At 57.1% G+C, this 18,081-nt stretch overlaps 3 protein-coding genes across 3 annotated transcripts; all 3 read left to right on the forward strand.

Moving 5' to 3' along the window:
- Positions 1-1,765: 1,765 nt before the first annotated feature.
- GLRG_09512 (uncharacterized protein) lies at positions 1,766-5,443 on the forward strand (the record flags this gene model as incomplete). The annotated part of the gene is made up of 1 exon (XM_008100197.1): positions 1,766-5,443. The coding sequence occupies one exon, from the start codon at positions 1,766-1,768 to the stop codon at positions 5,441-5,443; it is 3,678 nt and encodes a 1,225-aa protein (XP_008098388.1).
- Positions 5,444-6,665: 1,222 nt separating this feature from the next.
- On the forward strand, positions 6,666-7,443 carry GLRG_09513 (acetyltransferase; the record flags this gene model as incomplete). Its single annotated transcript, XM_008100198.1, has 2 exons — positions 6,666-6,719; positions 6,790-7,443. The coding sequence occupies 2 exons, from the start codon at positions 6,666-6,668 to the stop codon at positions 7,441-7,443; spliced, it is 708 nt and encodes a 235-aa protein (XP_008098389.1).
- Positions 7,444-13,609: 6,166 nt separating this feature from the next.
- Positions 13,610-15,974, forward strand: GLRG_09514 (von Willebrand factor type A domain-containing protein; the record flags this gene model as incomplete). Its single annotated transcript, XM_008100199.1, has 4 exons — positions 13,610-14,262; positions 14,330-14,492; positions 14,547-14,851; positions 14,999-15,974. 4 exons carry the CDS (start codon positions 13,610-13,612, stop codon positions 15,972-15,974), a joined length of 2,097 nt encoding a protein of 698 aa, XP_008098390.1.
- Positions 15,975-18,081: the final 2,107 nt, after the last annotated feature.

Consider the following 18,081-nt stretch of genomic DNA (forward strand, 5'->3'; position numbering starts at 1 on the left):
GAGTGAGTTGGTTGATGAGTAATTATACCCGTGCCCGCACATACATAGTACTGTACTCCGTACATACAATGTAGAACTACGGACACATATGTAAATTACAAAATAATATGTGCATTGTGCGCTTTCTCATCTCCCTCCTTGATGTCCCCCCTCTCACACCCCCCCGTTCGTCGCTCGGATTCTCTAATCTCTGGTGCCTGTCACCCTGTCCCTGCCCTGCCCGGGCCCACCGATCCGCTATTCTTCTTTTCTCTCCTGGGTCATTCCTTTCTCGCCGTCACTCCTAATCCGCCCCCTCTCCAATCGCTTCACTCATTTTCCTTCACTCGCTTGCCATTCCTTGCTCTGTTCCGCCCGAGTCTGATTTCTGATTCATCTAGTCGACGAAACCCAGGCCATTCGTTTCCTCCCCCCCCCCCCCCCCCCCCCCCTTCTCGTCCCCGGGTTTCGTTTACTTTGCCTGCCAGGGAAAGCTGAAGGGAATAAGGAGAAGGAAGAAAAGGAAAGGAAAGGGGAAAACAAAAAACCAGAGATACACGCCCAAACCCACGAGATAACGTCCTCCCGCCGTCCCGAGTCCTTCTTTTGCGCAGCATCTCGTCTTCTCCGCCGTCCTTCGACTCGAACCCCAGCCAGTTCGTCCCTCTCTACCGCTCGTCGTCTGCGCCCGTGTCTGTTCTGGCCGACATTATCTGACGGAAGGGCAACATACTTGCGGCTCTGAGGTCCGATATCTCTTTCGCATATTCAATCGCCGAAACAATCCCCCTCAACGAGACCTCTCCCTTTCTCGTTCTCGACGACTCGATACGACATCTCTCCGCCTTGTTTCTTCCCCGAGAACACCTATACCCCTCCATACAAGGCTCCGACTTGGTTCCTGTATCTTGAGCAAAACCGACGCACTGCATTTTGCTGCCAGCCTGTTGTACAAGAGGCCATCGCATTTCGTGTACGACCACGACACTGAACTCTCAAGAATCCTGCATCTGCGAGGCAACCGGTCGCTTTCCGATCACCTTTCCGGCGCTGCTATCCTTGAGACCGCCGACTTTTGTCCAACGCTTTCCATCCTCAACACCGGCCAAGTCACCAACAAAACCTCACGACTTTTCCCCTGCCAAAACCCCCCATGCGACGCTGACAGTCGACCACAACTCTGTGTTGCTGAAACAGCCCCGACACGGCATCATTTCTGCTCTAGGTATGTACATGGCTTCCTTACCTCCTATTGAACCCCCTGCTTCCGCTTTCCAGCATCCGCGTTCCTCTGCCCTGGGGGATATTTATTGCTTTCGCCTCAGACAACTTTGCCTGTGATTTCGTCCTAGCTTTTCCAACTGCGACGAGCCGCACCGCAGCAGCCGCGTCTCCGACGCCTCGCTGAACCCAGTTGCTCATTGATCACGCCACGCCCAAATCTTTTCCGAGATCGGATGGGAACGTGCCCGAGTTTTGAAAGGTTCCTGTCAAAAATCGCTGCTGACTCGTCGCTGTTTGCTTGTGTAGCCATCCTGAAATTCAGACGCGCCCGCCCCCTCGACAAACCATTAACGGACGACATTACACGTCCCAAACAGCCTTGTCACATTTCGCTCCGACTACTCCACGCACCGTTCCGACGACCCTTAATGGCAGTCTCTTGATACAGAGCACCCATCCCTGAGCTCGATAAATCGTTTTGAAGGGAAAATAAGAGGCCCTTTTCGACGAATCGACACTCCCACTTGTCTCTGTGTGGAAGAAACACGACACGACAAGCACCATGAACAGATTTCGCACCAAGAAGAAGGTGAAGGAAGAGAGTGTCTTCGCACCGCGGGCTTCTCACGAGTCGGATTCCCCTACTCCCTTTCGCTTGTTCGGTAAGGGGAAGAAATCCCAAGAGGAGGAGCCGAAGCCAGAACTAGACCTTGAAAATGCTTTGCCGCCGAGTGACGATTTCCGGACGAGTTTGCTCATGACCGGTCTGTCTGCGCGGTTTTCTATGCTTAGAGAACAAGATGACCCGCATAGCAAGCTTGGGAAAGCGAGCGATGACAGCGTACTATTTCCAAGGAGGCAGTCGAGGATGGACTTCGGCCTCGGCGCCAGCAGCACTGGACTGTCGGATATCGCCGAGGTCGCGTCCATCAGGAAGGAGATACCCTTCGCTCGGATGGACTCGTACCACTCCGCCGACGGCAGCTCCATATCGGGAAGCGTCATGGATCGACCCAAGCCCGGCGAAGGCAATAATCTCTTCGGCGGTCGACAGAAGGTCTACATGCTTGCCTCGGGGGCCTCGTCCTCGAAAACCCTCGGGGTTGGTGGCATGAGTGGGCGTGTCCTCTACGACGACGATGTGTCCCAGTCTGCTTTCCAAAAATGGAGACAAGCCGAGAAGAACAAGTTGGCGTTTGATGACGATCAGGACCAGACGAGCATCGATCTCACTCGTTCCGACTCTCCCCCACCAGCTGGCTACAACAGCAAGCGGGAGACGAACTCGACGACATCGTCCACGCCCTCGATCGGCCGCAACTCCACTGCAGCTACGTCAATCATGTCCCAGCCCACATCTTCGGCGAAGGACTGGCAATCAACCACCACCAGGCCCAGCTCCGCTGCAGGCGCGTCACACCTCGAGAGGACGTCCACTCGCACGCGGCGTCTCTACGAGACCGGGCTGAACCAGGACCTCCAAGAACACCAATCGTCGGCTTTGTCGCGCATCGACACGCTGTCACGGCGGAACGTCGGCAGCAGGACCCCCGACATGCAGAACGCGCCGTCCCCAACGAGCAGTCTCTTTAGTGATCGGTTCAGTGAGCGGAGAATTCTCGCCAAGGGCAGTGCGCCGAACCTGCGGTCCGCCAGCCCGCTAACGACCGGAAGCCCGACCCCCGCGACGGATCTGGGCATCACCAACCCGGATCCCAAGCCCTCTTTCGGCGGAACCCCCCCGCTTAGCCCTCCGATCAGTGAAGGCGAGGAGCACTCCATCCTGCCCAACGACCGAGGCAAGGCCACCGCCATGGGATTGTTCCAAAAGCCTGCCCACGCGTATGACGAGTCGAGGTATGCTCAAAGACAGCTCCAACTCCAGCAAGGCCGCGAGACGCCGACCAACAGATTCCGTGCCGAATCCAATGCCTCTCACACCACTGACCGGTCGCGCTCATCTTCGGCCCAAAGACTCCCGATCGAGAAGCCTGAGCCCGCCGTCCAGACTGAGCCGACCGTCAAGGAGGAGGAGGCTGGCGTAAGCTTCTACAATGAGTCTGTCTCATCTCCAGATGAGAACACAAAACCGACTACGGCCGCCCAAGGTGCGTCAAGGCGACCGGCCGATCGCGATCATCCCGCACTGAGGGAATCCTCTGGGCCAACTCCATCGACCCGGATCTCCGTAGCCTCCGCTGAGCCTTCCCCCGTGTCTGACCGGCCCGTTGCCGCCGCCGCCGCCGCCGAAGCGTCAGCCCCCCCTCAAATAGCGCCTATGGACTCCCCAACCCTCCCTTCGTCATCTGGCCTGAGCGGCATGGTTCGCCAGCACCTTCGGACCGACAGCACGGCATCCTCCATCTATGGTCCGGGACCGCAAAGCTCGCAATTTGCTTCCCGGTTTCCACTAGACCCGTACGATAACAAGTCTATGGCGGACTTGAGCATTATGGCCAATCCCTGGGAGGCTCAGTCGCCCGACTGGAGAAACTCGACCTTCAGCGGCACCGGCAACGGCCTGACGACCGCAGAGCAAAAGGAGCAGCCCGCTCCCCAACCCCGCCAGGGTCTGCCGTCGGACAACCAGAACGCGTCGCAAAATGCATCGGGGCGCAACGCAGTCTCGGGCAATGGGAAGGAAAGGGAGCACGATGAGTTCGCCAGCCAGCTTGCCGACGGCGCGCGTCGGGTCCGCGAGAGACTCACTTCATACGTTGAGTCGGACCGCGACAGTCGATCTCTATCACCCAAGCCCGTGGAGCGTGTCAGAGAGCCGTCCCTGCCTCGCCCCAATCCGTTGGGCATCCTTAGACAGAAGACGAGCCGCGGTTCTTTGATTGATCGCAACCGGGAAAACCGTCAGGACAGCCAGCACTCCAAGGCCATCAAGATGCTTGGCCTTGCTTCGTCGACCATCAGCAGCGCCCCCAGCCCGAACAAGTCCAGCTTCGAGGACAAGGAGCCCCCGTCCCCCGTCCACGACGAGCGTCACAAGCCCGGCTTCCCCAGGTCCGAAACGACTCCGGTACTCCCTTCGCAAGAGACGGGCAAGACCCAGGAAGACGAATCCATGCACGCTGGACTGAGGACATTCAGACAGGCCAGGATGCAGTTGTTGGAGGCCCAAAAGACCCCCTCGAATGTCCCAACGGCCCCTGGCCAGATGCTCGGCTCCATGGCGGCCCCCATAGTCGGCCCTCCAGCTTCGCGGACCACCCCCATTCCTAGGCAACGGTCCGCCTCCCGTGAGCGACGACCGCCTCCCATCACCTACCAGCAGCGGGCCCCGAGCGAGGAGCCCCAGCCCGGTGACGGCTCGGGACGCGCGGAGCGTAACCGCAGTGGTTCGGAAGCCGGCAACGGTGACAAACACCGTCCTGCGCGGCTCCGGACTGGCACGGGCACTTTTCCACAGGAGGACCGCGGAATGGGCCTCAACCCCGGTATCTCCCCTTCTGGTCGGTCACCGATGTTGCAATCCCCTGGCCTCCCCGGCACCAACATCCGTCGGTCGCCCATCATGCCGCCTCAGCCGTACCCTAAGCCCCTTGACCGATCTGCCTCGGGCAACCTGGCCATCCAGTCCCGTCGTCGAGGGCCCGAATCCGGACAGCCTTCTCCAATCTCTCCCATGGCGCCGATACCTTCGCCCTCGATCCCCGCAAGCCAATCCACGCCATCCTTGGTTCCCTCTCGGCGTCCTTCAGCACCCCCCATGCCGTCGCCCAATTCCGAAGCCCATGGCAATAACCGCCTCGACGAGACCATGAAGAGGGTGGTCAGGAAGCAGGACATATCCGAGCCGACGTTTGTCTCGTCCACCTCACGGGTTCCTACCGTGTCTCTTCCCGAGACATCGGACTCGCGGTCGAGAAGCGGCTCGCGTGCGCGGTCTGGCAGCATTCTGGGTGCTGCTTCTTCGACACCCAACCTGCATGCCACCATGGTTGCTCACGCGAACGCGCCTCCTCTCCCTCCCATCAACCCGAAGCGGCGCAACATGATGAGCCGCAGAGGAGAGGATGGGGACGCTAGCTCTCCCCTTTCGCCGCCACCTGGGGCTTCTGGTGAAAACGGCGCCTTCTTTCTTGGCGACGAAGACGAAGGATCCTCGCAACACCGCCTCCGGAAGGCAACAAGCGAGGCCAACGGCATGAACATGCGAGCCCGCCTTCCGCGTGTCAATAGCCCTCCCAACATGCCTTCGTCTGCGAGCATGGCTGGCGGCATGATCTAAATCTTGAGTCTCCATCTCTCTCTCTGTCGGTCTGTCGGCACGACATTCCTCGTCGTATCTCTAATCTCTCATATTTGGTATCAAGAAAAGAAAAAAGAAGTGGACGGTGGGACAAAAGGCGCGATAACAGGGTCGGTCATGACGAATGTAACGAGAATGCTTTTCTTGTACTTTGCTCTTGCTTTTTCTAATTCATTTATCCACCTACACACCCGGTCGTATGGAACCCGTGGTGTATTATTGTATATTTCATATTCTTTACTCTATCCCTTTCTCTTCGGGCCGTGGCGACTCTATGCTCACAGTCCTGTTTGACATTGAGCTCCTGGAGGGAGTCTCAATCGGAGTGGGTGCTCGTCGGCTTTTGCGGGTGGACCGAATGTGGTTTTTATTCTATTTCTTTACTTTTCATCTTTCGTCCCTGTTGTTGTTTTTATTTTGATTTTGTGGTTGGCCTGGCGTCTACCGCGGACGGGATATCTTAGCGTTGGCTGGAAAGACGGGGTGCGGGGCGCGGCTGTCCGGGTTTGCAGAATACCACAACATTTCGACACGGGCAGCTTAGGCTGGGGTGGTCAAGGGAAACAAACGGAGGCGTGATATACCATGTTACTTACTACCTAGGGAGTGTAGTGGAGAGAAATCAAAAATCTTCCAAGACCAAAGTCATGCTGATGATGTTCTGAACCTTGGGTGGGGGATCGCCAATGCTGCTTTTCTCGTCTCGCTCAATTATACAACGTGCCACGACACACTTTGCCATATTTATGTCTGTCTGTCTGTCCGGTGGAACTGACCATCGACAACAACCTTGGCCGCCGACAGCGGGACAGGAACGGCGGCTAAGTACGGCGAATGTGGGGGGAATGGGGAGAAGGGGAAAGGGCCTCTTCGGCCCGGAATGCCGGCCGAACTGATAAAACCACGGACCCGCCCTGTACGAAACATGATGCTCCTCTCATATACGCTTTATTCTCAGTCTGTCCTGGTCCGTAACTCTTCTTCAACTTGCCCGTCTTCGGCCTGCTGGAAGCCAGCGCACGTACGTACGCCTCGATTCAAGCAGCCAGATCGAGAGAGACATTACCCCCGCTACCCCGCGAGAAACCCCGCTGCCAGCAACGTCCCTCCGCCATTCCCATCGCCGTGCCGCGCATACATACCACTGACCTTTCATCACCTACACTCACCCACCGACACGGCTCGTCGCTGCTCGGGGAACATGGCTTTCATTCGCCCTTACAAGCCGTCCGACTTCGACGCGACAGGACACATCGTACGTACATGTGCCCTTCACACGCCATCCATGTCCGGCATTTGACTGACTGACTGACTGACTCCCCCAGTGCCGCGCAACGCTCCCGCCGTCCCTCCAACGCTCCGAGGCGGCGACCAGGACAGCGCCCTACCTCTGGACGCACCAGTACACGCTACTCTCGCCGTCGACGTGCCACGTGCTCGACGACGGGCAGGGCAACGCCGTGGGCTACTGCATCGGGTGCCCCAACGTCGAGGAGCTGGCGGCGGCCTACCCGCGCTACGTCGCCGAGGTGCTCTCGACGTCGGCCGAGCTCGCGGGGCGGCGGCCGCGGAGTCTCGAGGCCAGGGTGCCCTGGAACTCGCCCGAGACGGGCGAGGTCGACGAGGAGGCGCTGCTGCAGCAGGCCTTCAACGCGGCGTGGCTGGTGCTCGACGGGGACAGGGCGGGCCTCTGGGGCGGGTGGCGGGCGACGATGCACATCGACCTGCTGGAGCCGTGGCAGGGCAAGGGGTGGGGGAGGAGGCTGATTGACAGGTTCGTCGAGAGCGTTAGGGAGGCGGACCGGGCGAGGGGCGGCGGCGGCGGCGGCGGCGGGGAGAAGCTGTACGGCAAGGGCGTGCACATTGGCGTCGGCGGCGAGAACGACAAGGTCGTGCCGTTTTACGAGAAGCTTGGGTTCCGGGTGCAACCTACGGGGGACAAGGGGTCGTCGATCTGGATGGTGAGGGATCTCGAGTAGTCAGAGCCCCGAGGAGGAACACGATGATGGCATCGTAGGTGCAATGATGTGTGTGTGTGTGTGTGTGTGTGTATGCTCCGGAGACAATACAACCAAGAGAAGACGGAATGAAGGAACATTATGGGGGTATGTCGAGGCTGCTGCCTTGGGCAACAACGAGGCTTATCGTCTGTGGTGGTTCCTTCCTCGTTCGCGGGGAGTCGTGCCGCACCTTCCCTCGACACGTTGCTGCGCTTTCCACTTCTTTCTCTCCCATTTCCCTCCCTTTTCCTCCTCTTCTTCCTCTCCTCGTCTTTCTCCTAACAACATCATCAACAACGACAACAACAACTCTCGTTTTCAACCTCTCCTTGCCTTTCCTGGCGTCACCATATAGACAGGTAAATCCACCAAGACTACTTTACGACACCTCTTCCCCTCGACTACCAAGCTAACTGGTCTCAAGTCGAATGTCACCCTGGTGCTCGCTACCCTTATTGTTACCGCTTTGATGACGATACCAGTGTCGACCCAATCAAAAAAAGAGCTGCGGAGCTTTCGAGACGGCAACTTTACGCTGCCTTTGCGAATCAGCGTCTACGATGGCGATGGTATAGACCGGTCGGCAAAATCACAAGGTCAAGTCCCGCAGATTTGACGAGACAGAAGGCAGTCAGTTAGTGGCATTTGGAATCCGTGCATTGCAGAAATGGCAGTGATGTAAGTTGTTGGTGGATCAGAACTAGGCTCATGGTCAAGACTGTTTTCCTCCAGATACTCTGGCTCAAGCCGTTGTGCCAGTCACCCGTATAGCAACATTCGAGACCTCCACAAGATGCCTCGGGGGAGTGGAGCTGCTCGGACGTGGGCAACAGCACCGTCGCACACAGACGCACACGCCTCAAGTTCCGGGGCAACCGATAAAGGAGACGACATGGCACCACAGGCAGCAGGCCATGTGGTACACGGCCAGAGAGTTACAATGAATGGGCCGACTTGTGGGTTGCCTGCGGTGGTAAAACATGCGATGCTCTCTCTCCCTCCCATTTTCCTTTCTTTGGTCCGTCAGCCGCCTTCCGAGCACGATCCGAAATTGCTGTGTTAGCGCCGCTGCGCCAGAGCCACTTTTCCCGGCGTCGCTTTTTTGCCCCCCCACGTTTGGCTGTTGTGCGCCGGGGGTGGTTTTGGGCAAAATTTTGGTACGAGGAGAATCTGAGCATGTCGGCGCTCTCCGAGTGTCATCCGACCCCCCCCCCCCCCCCCCATTCTGTGTTTCACACCTAGGGTAAGAAAAGTATTTTTTTTATGTGTAACAATGTTTATTGGATTTTTGTTCAATGGCTTTTTGGTTTGCTTTTTCAAAACTGAGCGGCGAAGCGAGTCTTTTGGTACAAATCCAGTGACTTGAGAATATGAAAAGAGGTGATGTGATGGCTCTCCCACCATTGCGAACGTCCCGCTGCCTCGAGTCCGCTCCTCCCGTCCGTCGTCGGTCCTTTTCGTACCAAAGCCTGTGCTGAAAAGAGTTCATTTCCAAACGAAGAAAAGAAAAAAAAAAAACCGTGGGTATGGGGGAGAGGGGTATCGGTCGTAAACAAAACAGAGTGGAAAACGGAAATAAAAATACAAAGATGTCCCAGCAGGCAAAAAAAAAACTTCGGTACGCAGAAGAAAGGCTGAGAATGGAGAGGCACCCCTCGGGGGGGGGTGGTTGGTTTGGCCGGTCGTGTGGCTACACTACATGCGGGACACGACACGGAAAACTTTTCGTCAGAGCCTCATGGCCTCGTGGCCTCGCTGGGGTTTCAGCGAGAGAGGGTGGTGGATGACAGGCTCGGAATGCATCGGCTTGAGCGGTGGGTATTTGGGGTGAGAGGGGCCCTGTCGGCCAGCTTGGCGTGTCTGTGGGTGGTTTTCGTGTGTAATATGGGGTTTTTTTTTTTATTGATGTTGATGGATGTTCGGAGCCTCTCTCGGTGTAATGTGCCACGGAGCCCAGGTTGGGAAGCCTATTTTTTCTTTTTTTTCTTTTTCCTTTTTCTTTCTCAACGGCCCGGCTCGTTATGGACGGCTCTCGTTGACTTAGAGACAGGTTCGGCACTCATGGTGGCCGCAGGAAGGGCACGAGGTGCTGATGACGATCATGCTTCCGCACTTGCAGCAGGAGGGAGCGACGGGCATGTTGGCGGTTCGTTGGTTGGTGTTGAGTGTGTTGGCTTGAGGCTGTCGATGTATAAGTCTGGCTTGGTCGTCAAGCAGGAGTGAGAGTGTAAGTGGGAGATGTGAGTCGTGAGTAATGGATGAGGGAGAAGATGTGGAAGAAGACGAGAGGAAAGAGGCCGCACTTATAGACATTTCCCCTCTGCCCACCCTCCCGACCCTCGACACTCGTTCTCTGACCATTCAGGCCATGTCCTTTCGGAACCTTGGACCCCTGGTCTGACCGGAACGGTTGTGGTTCGAAAGAAACGTGCAAGTGGTGTGGTGTTGGTGTCGGGGGGGGGGGTGAGTGTGTGCGAGAGAGGAGAGGCGAGGCACGGCAAGGCAAGGCAAGGCTCTCCAACCCCGACCCAAGGCAGAAGTGGAAGGGATGTGCCATGTCGGGTTCATGGTTGGTTGGTTGGACGGACCCTGAGATGAACGGAGAGTGCGTGTGAGTGGCCGCCCGGACACAGACAAGAGACAGACGCAGCATAGCCGCCGCCGGGGGGGGCACCACCACGAGCACCTCGGCCTGCCGATCGAATTGAATCCAATGCGGGGGTTTAGTTGGAAATCGTTGACAGGGCTTTATTAGTGTACACTCCGAACTCCGTCCAGCTCGGAAACTTGAGAGAAACTGCGACATAGGACCTCTAGTGCCTCTCCCCTCGTTCTCGTTCTCACCCTCACTCTCACTCTCACTGTCGCTCACACTCTCACTCACTCACCCCCACCCTTGCGGGCGAATGACAGACCAGCATGACCGAACACACACACACACACACACACACACACACACACACACACACATACCGCGACCCCGAGAGGCTCTGACGTACGTGTCGAATGGAGTGCGCGCACGAGAGGAATGTGAGAAGAAAACTGACAAAAAAAAGAAGAAGAAGAAAAAGTGTGTCTTGTGTGCAAGACCTGGGGGCGGGGGAAAACAAGCCCAATGGTTGATTCTCTTACACTTGGCCATCGAGTAACACGTTCAACCACACCATTCCCCCCCTTCGTCGGCAGGCTCCGGGGCTCGGCGGGTGAAACACAACGCTTGGAGATGCACAGATGGGTTGAGGCATGCTTTTTTTTCTTTTCTTTTTTTTTCAATTTATTTTTACTTTCTCATCGCCGCCGCCTGGTGGAATACCTAGCACACACACAAACCCGGGTGGATTCATTCCTCCATGGACCATCCCGGGTTGTCTGCTGTCTGGCCCCATCTCCCCTTCACTCGCCGGCAGAGCGGGCACCCATCTCTCTGGAAGAGAGACATTCAATCGAGCCACAATACTACCTAGTGTATGCCGGACGTGACCGTCTCTTCCGAGTCGCAAGCCGAATGGAGATAATACCGTAGCGTCCAAAGGCAGTCGGGCAGCGAGGACGGCTCCCAGAAGCTTCGAGATAGCTCTACCGGTAGCTCCCCACGTTTCCCTCTCCCCCTCCCCTCCCCCCAAGCTCCCTAGCTCTTCCGCCCCGACCATCTCGGCCTCGCGTCTCTGTGCATGTCGTCCCACAAGCTTTTGACAGCAGGCAACGTGTGTGTGGTTGGTTTCCTGCTTTCGACATCTGCAAGGTCTTGCCTCCCCCCACGTCGCTCGGGCTACTGCAAGTTCCGCCTCTGCACGAAAGCTGCAGGCAGCTAGACGCGGCCGGGGTTAGAGGGGACGATGCCGGGGGACGATGCCGGGGAGAGGGGGGAGGACAGACGTGACAGGACAAGGGGGTGGTAGATGCTGGTGGTTGAGTGTGCCATTTTCAGACATACTCGGTCCAAATGCCCCCCTTCCATTGGATGGCGAGGGGCTATTATGTGAATGCTGGGGAAATCAGAATGGGAAACCGAGCTAATGGAAGGCCCCCGATTACCTTGCAGCACCATGTGGAGAGGTGGGCATGGAAGAGGAGGGGAGACGAGATGAATCTGTGGACGGACACTTCCTCGACCCTTCCTGACCCCCTCGACCGGAGGCTTGAAATTGCCAGTCTAACGGCCCAACTACCCGTCTGCCTGTCTATCAATGCCATCTTACAAGCTCCTCACAAGGGAGGGATTGACCGATGATCGACTACCATCTTGCCGTGACCTCAGCACGTATGGTAATGACAATATGTAAGCCATTACCGGTATAGGACCAGCCCTCACCAGTGTAGTGGTGTGGCTCCCACTTTTGATCGCGGCCTCTTGCTACCCCGCAACTCGAGCAGCATCGGCTGAGCAGAGACATCTTTCCCTCTCCAGAAGCCAAAACGGTCAGACGCGTCCGGGGAACGACTCGGCCAGGGGGGGGGGGAGGGGTGAAAGTGGAAAACCTGGGGCGAGAATGGCAGCCTCCCAGAGGCCGAACAGTCGCAACGTTCCCAGCAGATGTTTGGGGTAGCCTTTGAGCGCGCTGATTTGTCCGACATTCGCCGAATAGGGGGCGACGGGGGCTGGCAAAGGTAAAAAGTGTACATCGTATGTAGCACCATGTATGTAACGTACTATGTACATGTATGTAACACTACATCCCCGAGGGAGCAAACAGGCAGTCCGCTGAATAGAAGCCACCTCTTGACACCAACCAACGCCCGGTGTGCCAGGTCCTCGGGGTCCCGGCCTAGCTCTCGCCTGGTCTTTCTCACTCCCTCTTGTTCCCTCGCTGTCTCTTCACCCCCCCCCCCCTCAACCCCAGCCCGGTGTCCAACTATGACGCAGATGTTTCTGCGGCGACTGCTTAAACTGGCACGCAGGGTCTTGTGCGGGGACAGAGTTGCGTGCTCTGGGGGGAGAGGGAGACAGCCAACACCCCTGTCCAGCATTGGGGTTCTCAATGCAACAGGCACACACTCACTCACACTCACACACACATACATTACACCTTGCACATTGCGGGATGGGGAATATGGGGAGAAAGCGCTGTGCGTGCTGCGCCTCGCGGCGCCCGTTGGACCAAGCAAGAGACCCTTGGCGGCGTTTGTGTTGCTAGTTCTGCAAGGCATGGTTTCCCCCTCATCCTGGCTGAATGGAACAGTTCCCTCAAAGTGGCAAAACGGACGCACCGACTCTTTCGATATGCTGTTCAGGATTCCAACACCAGCCATGTTGTTTGACTGTTTCCGTTGGCTCTTGTTCCAGATGAGGATTGGGCGGCTCTTTATGTCCGCCGTATGACTGTTTCACCGCCAGCGCTCTCGCCCCCCTTCCAATGTGGCTGAGGCGGGTCGGATTGGGTGGGATTAGTTGATGCCGACCAACGAGCAAAGTCCGACTGAGGCTGTGCTGCTGGATCGGCTTCTCATACGAGGCGTTGCTCAAAACGCCAAAAAGCATGCCCGGCAAGCAATTTCCCGGGACTTTGGTTCCTGGGACAGAATGCCTTGGGGATCGCCCACGCGCCCATGAGAGTCGGGCCCCCGGCCATGACTGCGCCGGGGAAACAAGCCTGCATCTCCACCGGATACTCCCAGAAACCAACACATCGGGGATGGGGGAGACGCTACTGTCAACACTGCCTTGGACAGGGCTCAAGCTTTGATCGACTAGAGTTTGCTCGGATTGTTTGCCTTTAGGCAGACGCACCCGAGTTCGGATTAGTCTAGATGAGTGAATGAACGGCCTCGGCTGCCAATTGGATAGCATCCGGTCGGTGGATTGAATGAGTGAGCTGGCCTTCTCGTCCTCCTTGGATCTCGCCGGACCTGGCCCAATGGGCGTCAGCCCGGTTTGGCAATCTGACCGCCTGAGCCCCTCGTCAGCGAATTTCATCAGAGTCCAAGGACTGAACCAAGAGTGAGGCCAATTGTGTTTGGTATTACAGATATATATCTGTGCAACCGCGACAGTGTCCAGCTCTTCAATACCATCACCACCCGCCTTATATCTCTTGTGGTCTCGAACAATCTCCACGTACAATAGCTAATACGTCCCAAACTTCCAGTCACAATGGTTGGTAGATTTTCGAAAGTCACTGACCGTCAAGCTTATCTATCTGCTGACATGGACTTCCAGGTCAGAAAATGGTTTCCTAGAAGCTCGGTCAAGAGCGCCTCGCCTCCCATCTCCCGCGTGGACTCTACAAAGTCGAGCAATTCAAAATGGACCATGACCACCACCACCACCACCACCAGCACAGTCCAGGAAGACGCCCCTTCCGAGGACGTCGCCCTCTCCCTTCATCCGCTCGCCTCCAAGGACGGCCTCATCGCCAAGATCACGCCGCCGACGCAGCCCACTGAGCCCACCGACCACGTGCCGTGCGATATCGTCCTGGTCATCGACGTGTCGGGCAGCATGGGCTGCAACGCCCCAGTGCCCGCAAACCCGGGCGAGAAGGCGGAGAACTACGGCCTGTCGGTGCTCGACCTCGTCAAGCACGCCGCGCGCACCGTCCTCGAGACCCTCAACGACGGGGACAGGCTCGGCATCGTGACATTCGCGTCCAAGGCCAAGGTCTTGCAGAAGCTGACCCCCATGGACGCGAAGAACAAGGCGCTCGCCGAGAAGATCATCAACGGCATGAGACCCGACGACGCGACGAACCTGTGGCACGGCCTGCTTGAGGGCATAAAGTTGTTCAACACGTGCGGCGAGATGAACATGGGGCGGGTCCCGGCCATGATGGTCCTGACGGACGGAATGCCGAACCACATGTAGGTCGCGGCCTGGCCCTCGATGCCCTGATAGTTGGGCTATAGGAGGAGACTGACGGTATCCAAGGTGCCCGAATCAGGGCTACGTGCCCAAGCTGCGTGGAATGGAGCAGCTGTCCGCATCGATTCACACGTTCGGCTTTGGGTATTCCCTCAGATCGGGTCTTTTGAAGTCCATTGCCGAGATCGGCGGCGGCAACTATTCCTTCATACCCGATGCCGGCATGATTGTGAGTTAGTTGACGCTCGTAGGGCTCCCTCCCGACCGCTGACATTCATCCCAGGGAACCGTCTTCGTCCACGCGGTGGCCAACTTGCAAGCGACCTATGCCGTCAATGCCACCTTGCGCTTCAGCTACCCCGCCTCCGTCCATCTGGACGAGATCAGCGGCGACTCCGTTGTTAGGCAAGAGGCGGTCACTCTGGCCGAGGAGGACGGTGAGCAGAAGCAGCTCTCGATATCTCTCGGCAACGTCCAGTACGGCCAATCACGCGACATCTTCCTCGAGGTCACAACCTCCAAGGACCTTGTGCCGGAGAACTCAACCATCAGGGCAGTGCTCGAGTACTCCCGGATGACCAGCAACACGTACAGGCAAACGGCCGAGCAATCTCTGCAGGCGCCCACGACTCTCCCGGAATCCGAGATGGCCTACCACCTTTCTCGCTCCCAGATCTGATCCTATCTCTCCTCCATCATCCCCATCCACGACGACGGCGAACGCGAGGCCGTGAGCAAGGTCTCTCCCCAGCTTCTGGAACAGCTCCGAGACCTCATCGCAAACCTTCCCGCCAACAGCTTCCCCTCCGACCCCCAGAACAGATCCCTCGTCGAGGACCTCGCTGGCGAGCAGCCAAAGGGGCAGGTCACCCTCGCCCTGTCGAGCCCCGAGTACTACAGCAAATGGGGCGTCCACTACCTCCCCTCGCTCCTCAACGCGCACGCCCGCCAGGTCTGCAACACGTTCAAGGACCCCGGCCCGCTCCGCTACGGCGCCGACAGCCCCCTCTTCGTGGCGTGCCGGAACCGGCTGGACGCGGCCTTCGACAACCTGCCCGCGCCGACGCCCTCGAACCAGCACATGGCGACCCACCGCGGGCGCGTCAAGATGAGCTCGTACAACAGCTCCTCCGGCGTCTGCTTCGCCTCCTCGACCCCCGTCCAGCTGGCCTCGGGCCGCACGGTTCCCATCAAGGCGCTCCGGCGGGGCGCAGCGGTGCGCACGCCGAGCGGCCCGCGCCGCGTCGTCGCCGTGCTCAAGACGCCGGTGCGGAGGGAGGTCATGTGCCGCGTTGGCGACCTCGTCGTCACGCCCTGGCACCCGCTCTCGCTGGACGGCGGCAAGACCTGGGCGTTCCCCGCGAGCGTGGCGGACCGCCGCTCGGTGCGGTACACGGGGTGCGTCTACTCCGTCCTGCTGCAGCCGGACCGGGACGCCGCCGCGCACGCGCTGAGCGTCGCCGGCGTCTGGGGCGTCACGCTCGGCCACGGGCTCGTTTCCGGGCGGGACGCGCGGGCGCACGCCTTCTTTGGCGACTACAAGAAGGTGGCCGGGGATCTGAGAGCAGTAGGCGTGGGGAGGAACGGCGTGGTCGTCGGCCGAGGTGTGGTCAGGAACCCGGGCACTGGTCTGGTTCGCGGCTTCAGGGCGCACGGAAAACGGTCTGTTTTTTCGAGCAGGAAGAACAAGGTCAACTGCTCTGCTGTCTAGTATTTCCCCCACGGGCGTTATGTTTTGGGTTCCATCTGCGGCTCCAGGGATACCTTCAATAGCGAGTCTTTTGGCAACGTTAAGGATCAAGACACAAGACGAGTTTCCCATGGAGATAACAACGATTGCTCGTGTTTATTCAGCGGCCAAACCTTCTGTGGAGGAGCCTTACCCCGTCCGAGGACCGAGTGACAGTACGCACACGTCGATATCACCATCACAGAGAACATGGTAGTTTGCACTATCGAATCTAACGGGTCTCAAGACTTTCTCCAGTCCCCTCCCACAGAGAGTGTAAACTCGTAAGCAGTAATGTGAGTGGCTTTCGGCCTTTCTATCGCGGGCACTATCCTACTTCTATCACTTGCTGCGCCCAGCTATCACACTAGCCCACTTGAAAGATGGGGGATGTATTAAATCGCGCTGTCACAATAATTCATCGCCCGCGGTACAATCTTCTTACCACATGTTTGCGGAATAGGTTTGGCTTCTACTACCCACCCAGCCGTCTTTGTTCTTCATGACTCTGCCTAGCCCGGCCTCGTGTCCGCCTCTCTCAGAGTGTACTGAATAGACCCGTAAATGGCAATGGATTTCTGTTTCCGTAAAGCGCACCACGATGTCATCATCCCTGTCCGTGGGGTCTGCCTGCTGGTATACTTTGGGACACCTTGACCGTGGCCCCAGCTAGCCAAAACCCGTGTGGCATAGGTTTTGCTGAGCGCGGCAACCCTGGTGTGCATATGTATTCGCAAGAGAGGCATCATTTGCTACTATTACGGAACGGACCACTTATGACAAGCTTCTGGTTTCCATTTGTCAGAATTTCCTTTGCGACATTCGTTCTAGTCACTGATCTTCCAAACCATCGTCTAGTGTATCTACAAGGAATGCGGTACATAATAAACACGCACCGAGTAGATATCTCGTTCTATGTCAGAAATGCTTCCTCACTCTGAGGCCGCTGGCACCGTCTGCCTTGATCCTGGACTTCGCATTCAAATAGCAACCTTGACCGGGCACAACAACAATCATGAGGAATGTCGGTTCAGGGATTGGTGATGCTAACGCAGGGCAAAGGATCCTTGCAACTCGAGCCAGTGCGGGTGGGGAATAACAAACTCTCAATACCTGTGGCAGAGCAAGGGAGGCGTACCTGATGTGGTTCCCTCGGCTTCATCGCTTCAGACATATCCATAAACCATACCGCTGGGGTTTCCGTTCATTGACGTCCGCAGGCAGATGATTTTACCGGGCGTGAAGACGAAGCATATCAGAGGTGGGGGGCATTGGCGAAGGTCCGAAGGACGTGTCCATCGAGGTTGAGGTAAGCTTCTACGGCTCTGCGCCACGTCCAACGTGTCTTGGGCAGTCTTACTTGAAATGCACCTGCCTGGAGAAGAAGATTCCAGTCTCGCTCATTGTTCTTTTTATTATGATAATGCCACTTACCGGTTCATGCTCTGGGGGCGGCCCGAAAGAATGGCAAAGAATCCGGAAAGCCGCAGGCCGTTTGAGGTAACGCCGCACTCTTTCTTCGGCAACGTTGCGACATATATCGATACGTGCGGCAATGCTCGGCAAAAGAGGCAGACTACGCCATATCCGGACCTCGTTCAACATTCCATGAGTAAGGGCTACCGAAATCACAGCCCCAGATGCTGGCGAAGGTTTTTAGTTGTTCAAAAATGAGGATTCAGGATTCCCTTATTCGGTGCGGCTTCTATTTGAGGACTAGCGCGGGTGATTCAAGACATTGGCCCACAAGCGCAGCTTCGTACCCGGTTGCGGAGGAATTCGTTAGCATCGAACAATGCGCTCGAGTCACGACCGGCAAGCTTGTCTCTTTACCAAGCGAGTATACGATTTTGACGAGTCTCTAAGTGAAGTGCGATGTCAGACGGAAAAGAGAAGGCAAACACGCATCGCAAAGTCTACAGCTGTGAAGTGACGAGGAGAAGAGAAGAGAAGAAAAGGACAAGACATCGGAATATTTGAATGACGTCTTCCTATCCATGTCGATTTCGAACATAGTCATCTAGATAATAAGGTTCTCAAGAAATCAACTGTTGTTACTTCACTCGTTTGTAAAGTTTTCGTAAAGCCT

The sequence above is a fragment of the Colletotrichum graminicola genome, assembly GCF_000149035.1.
Source record: "Colletotrichum graminicola M1.001 genomic scaffold supercont1.49, whole genome shotgun sequence".
Lineage (NCBI taxonomy): Eukaryota > Fungi > Ascomycota > Sordariomycetes > Glomerellales > Glomerellaceae > Colletotrichum > Colletotrichum graminicola.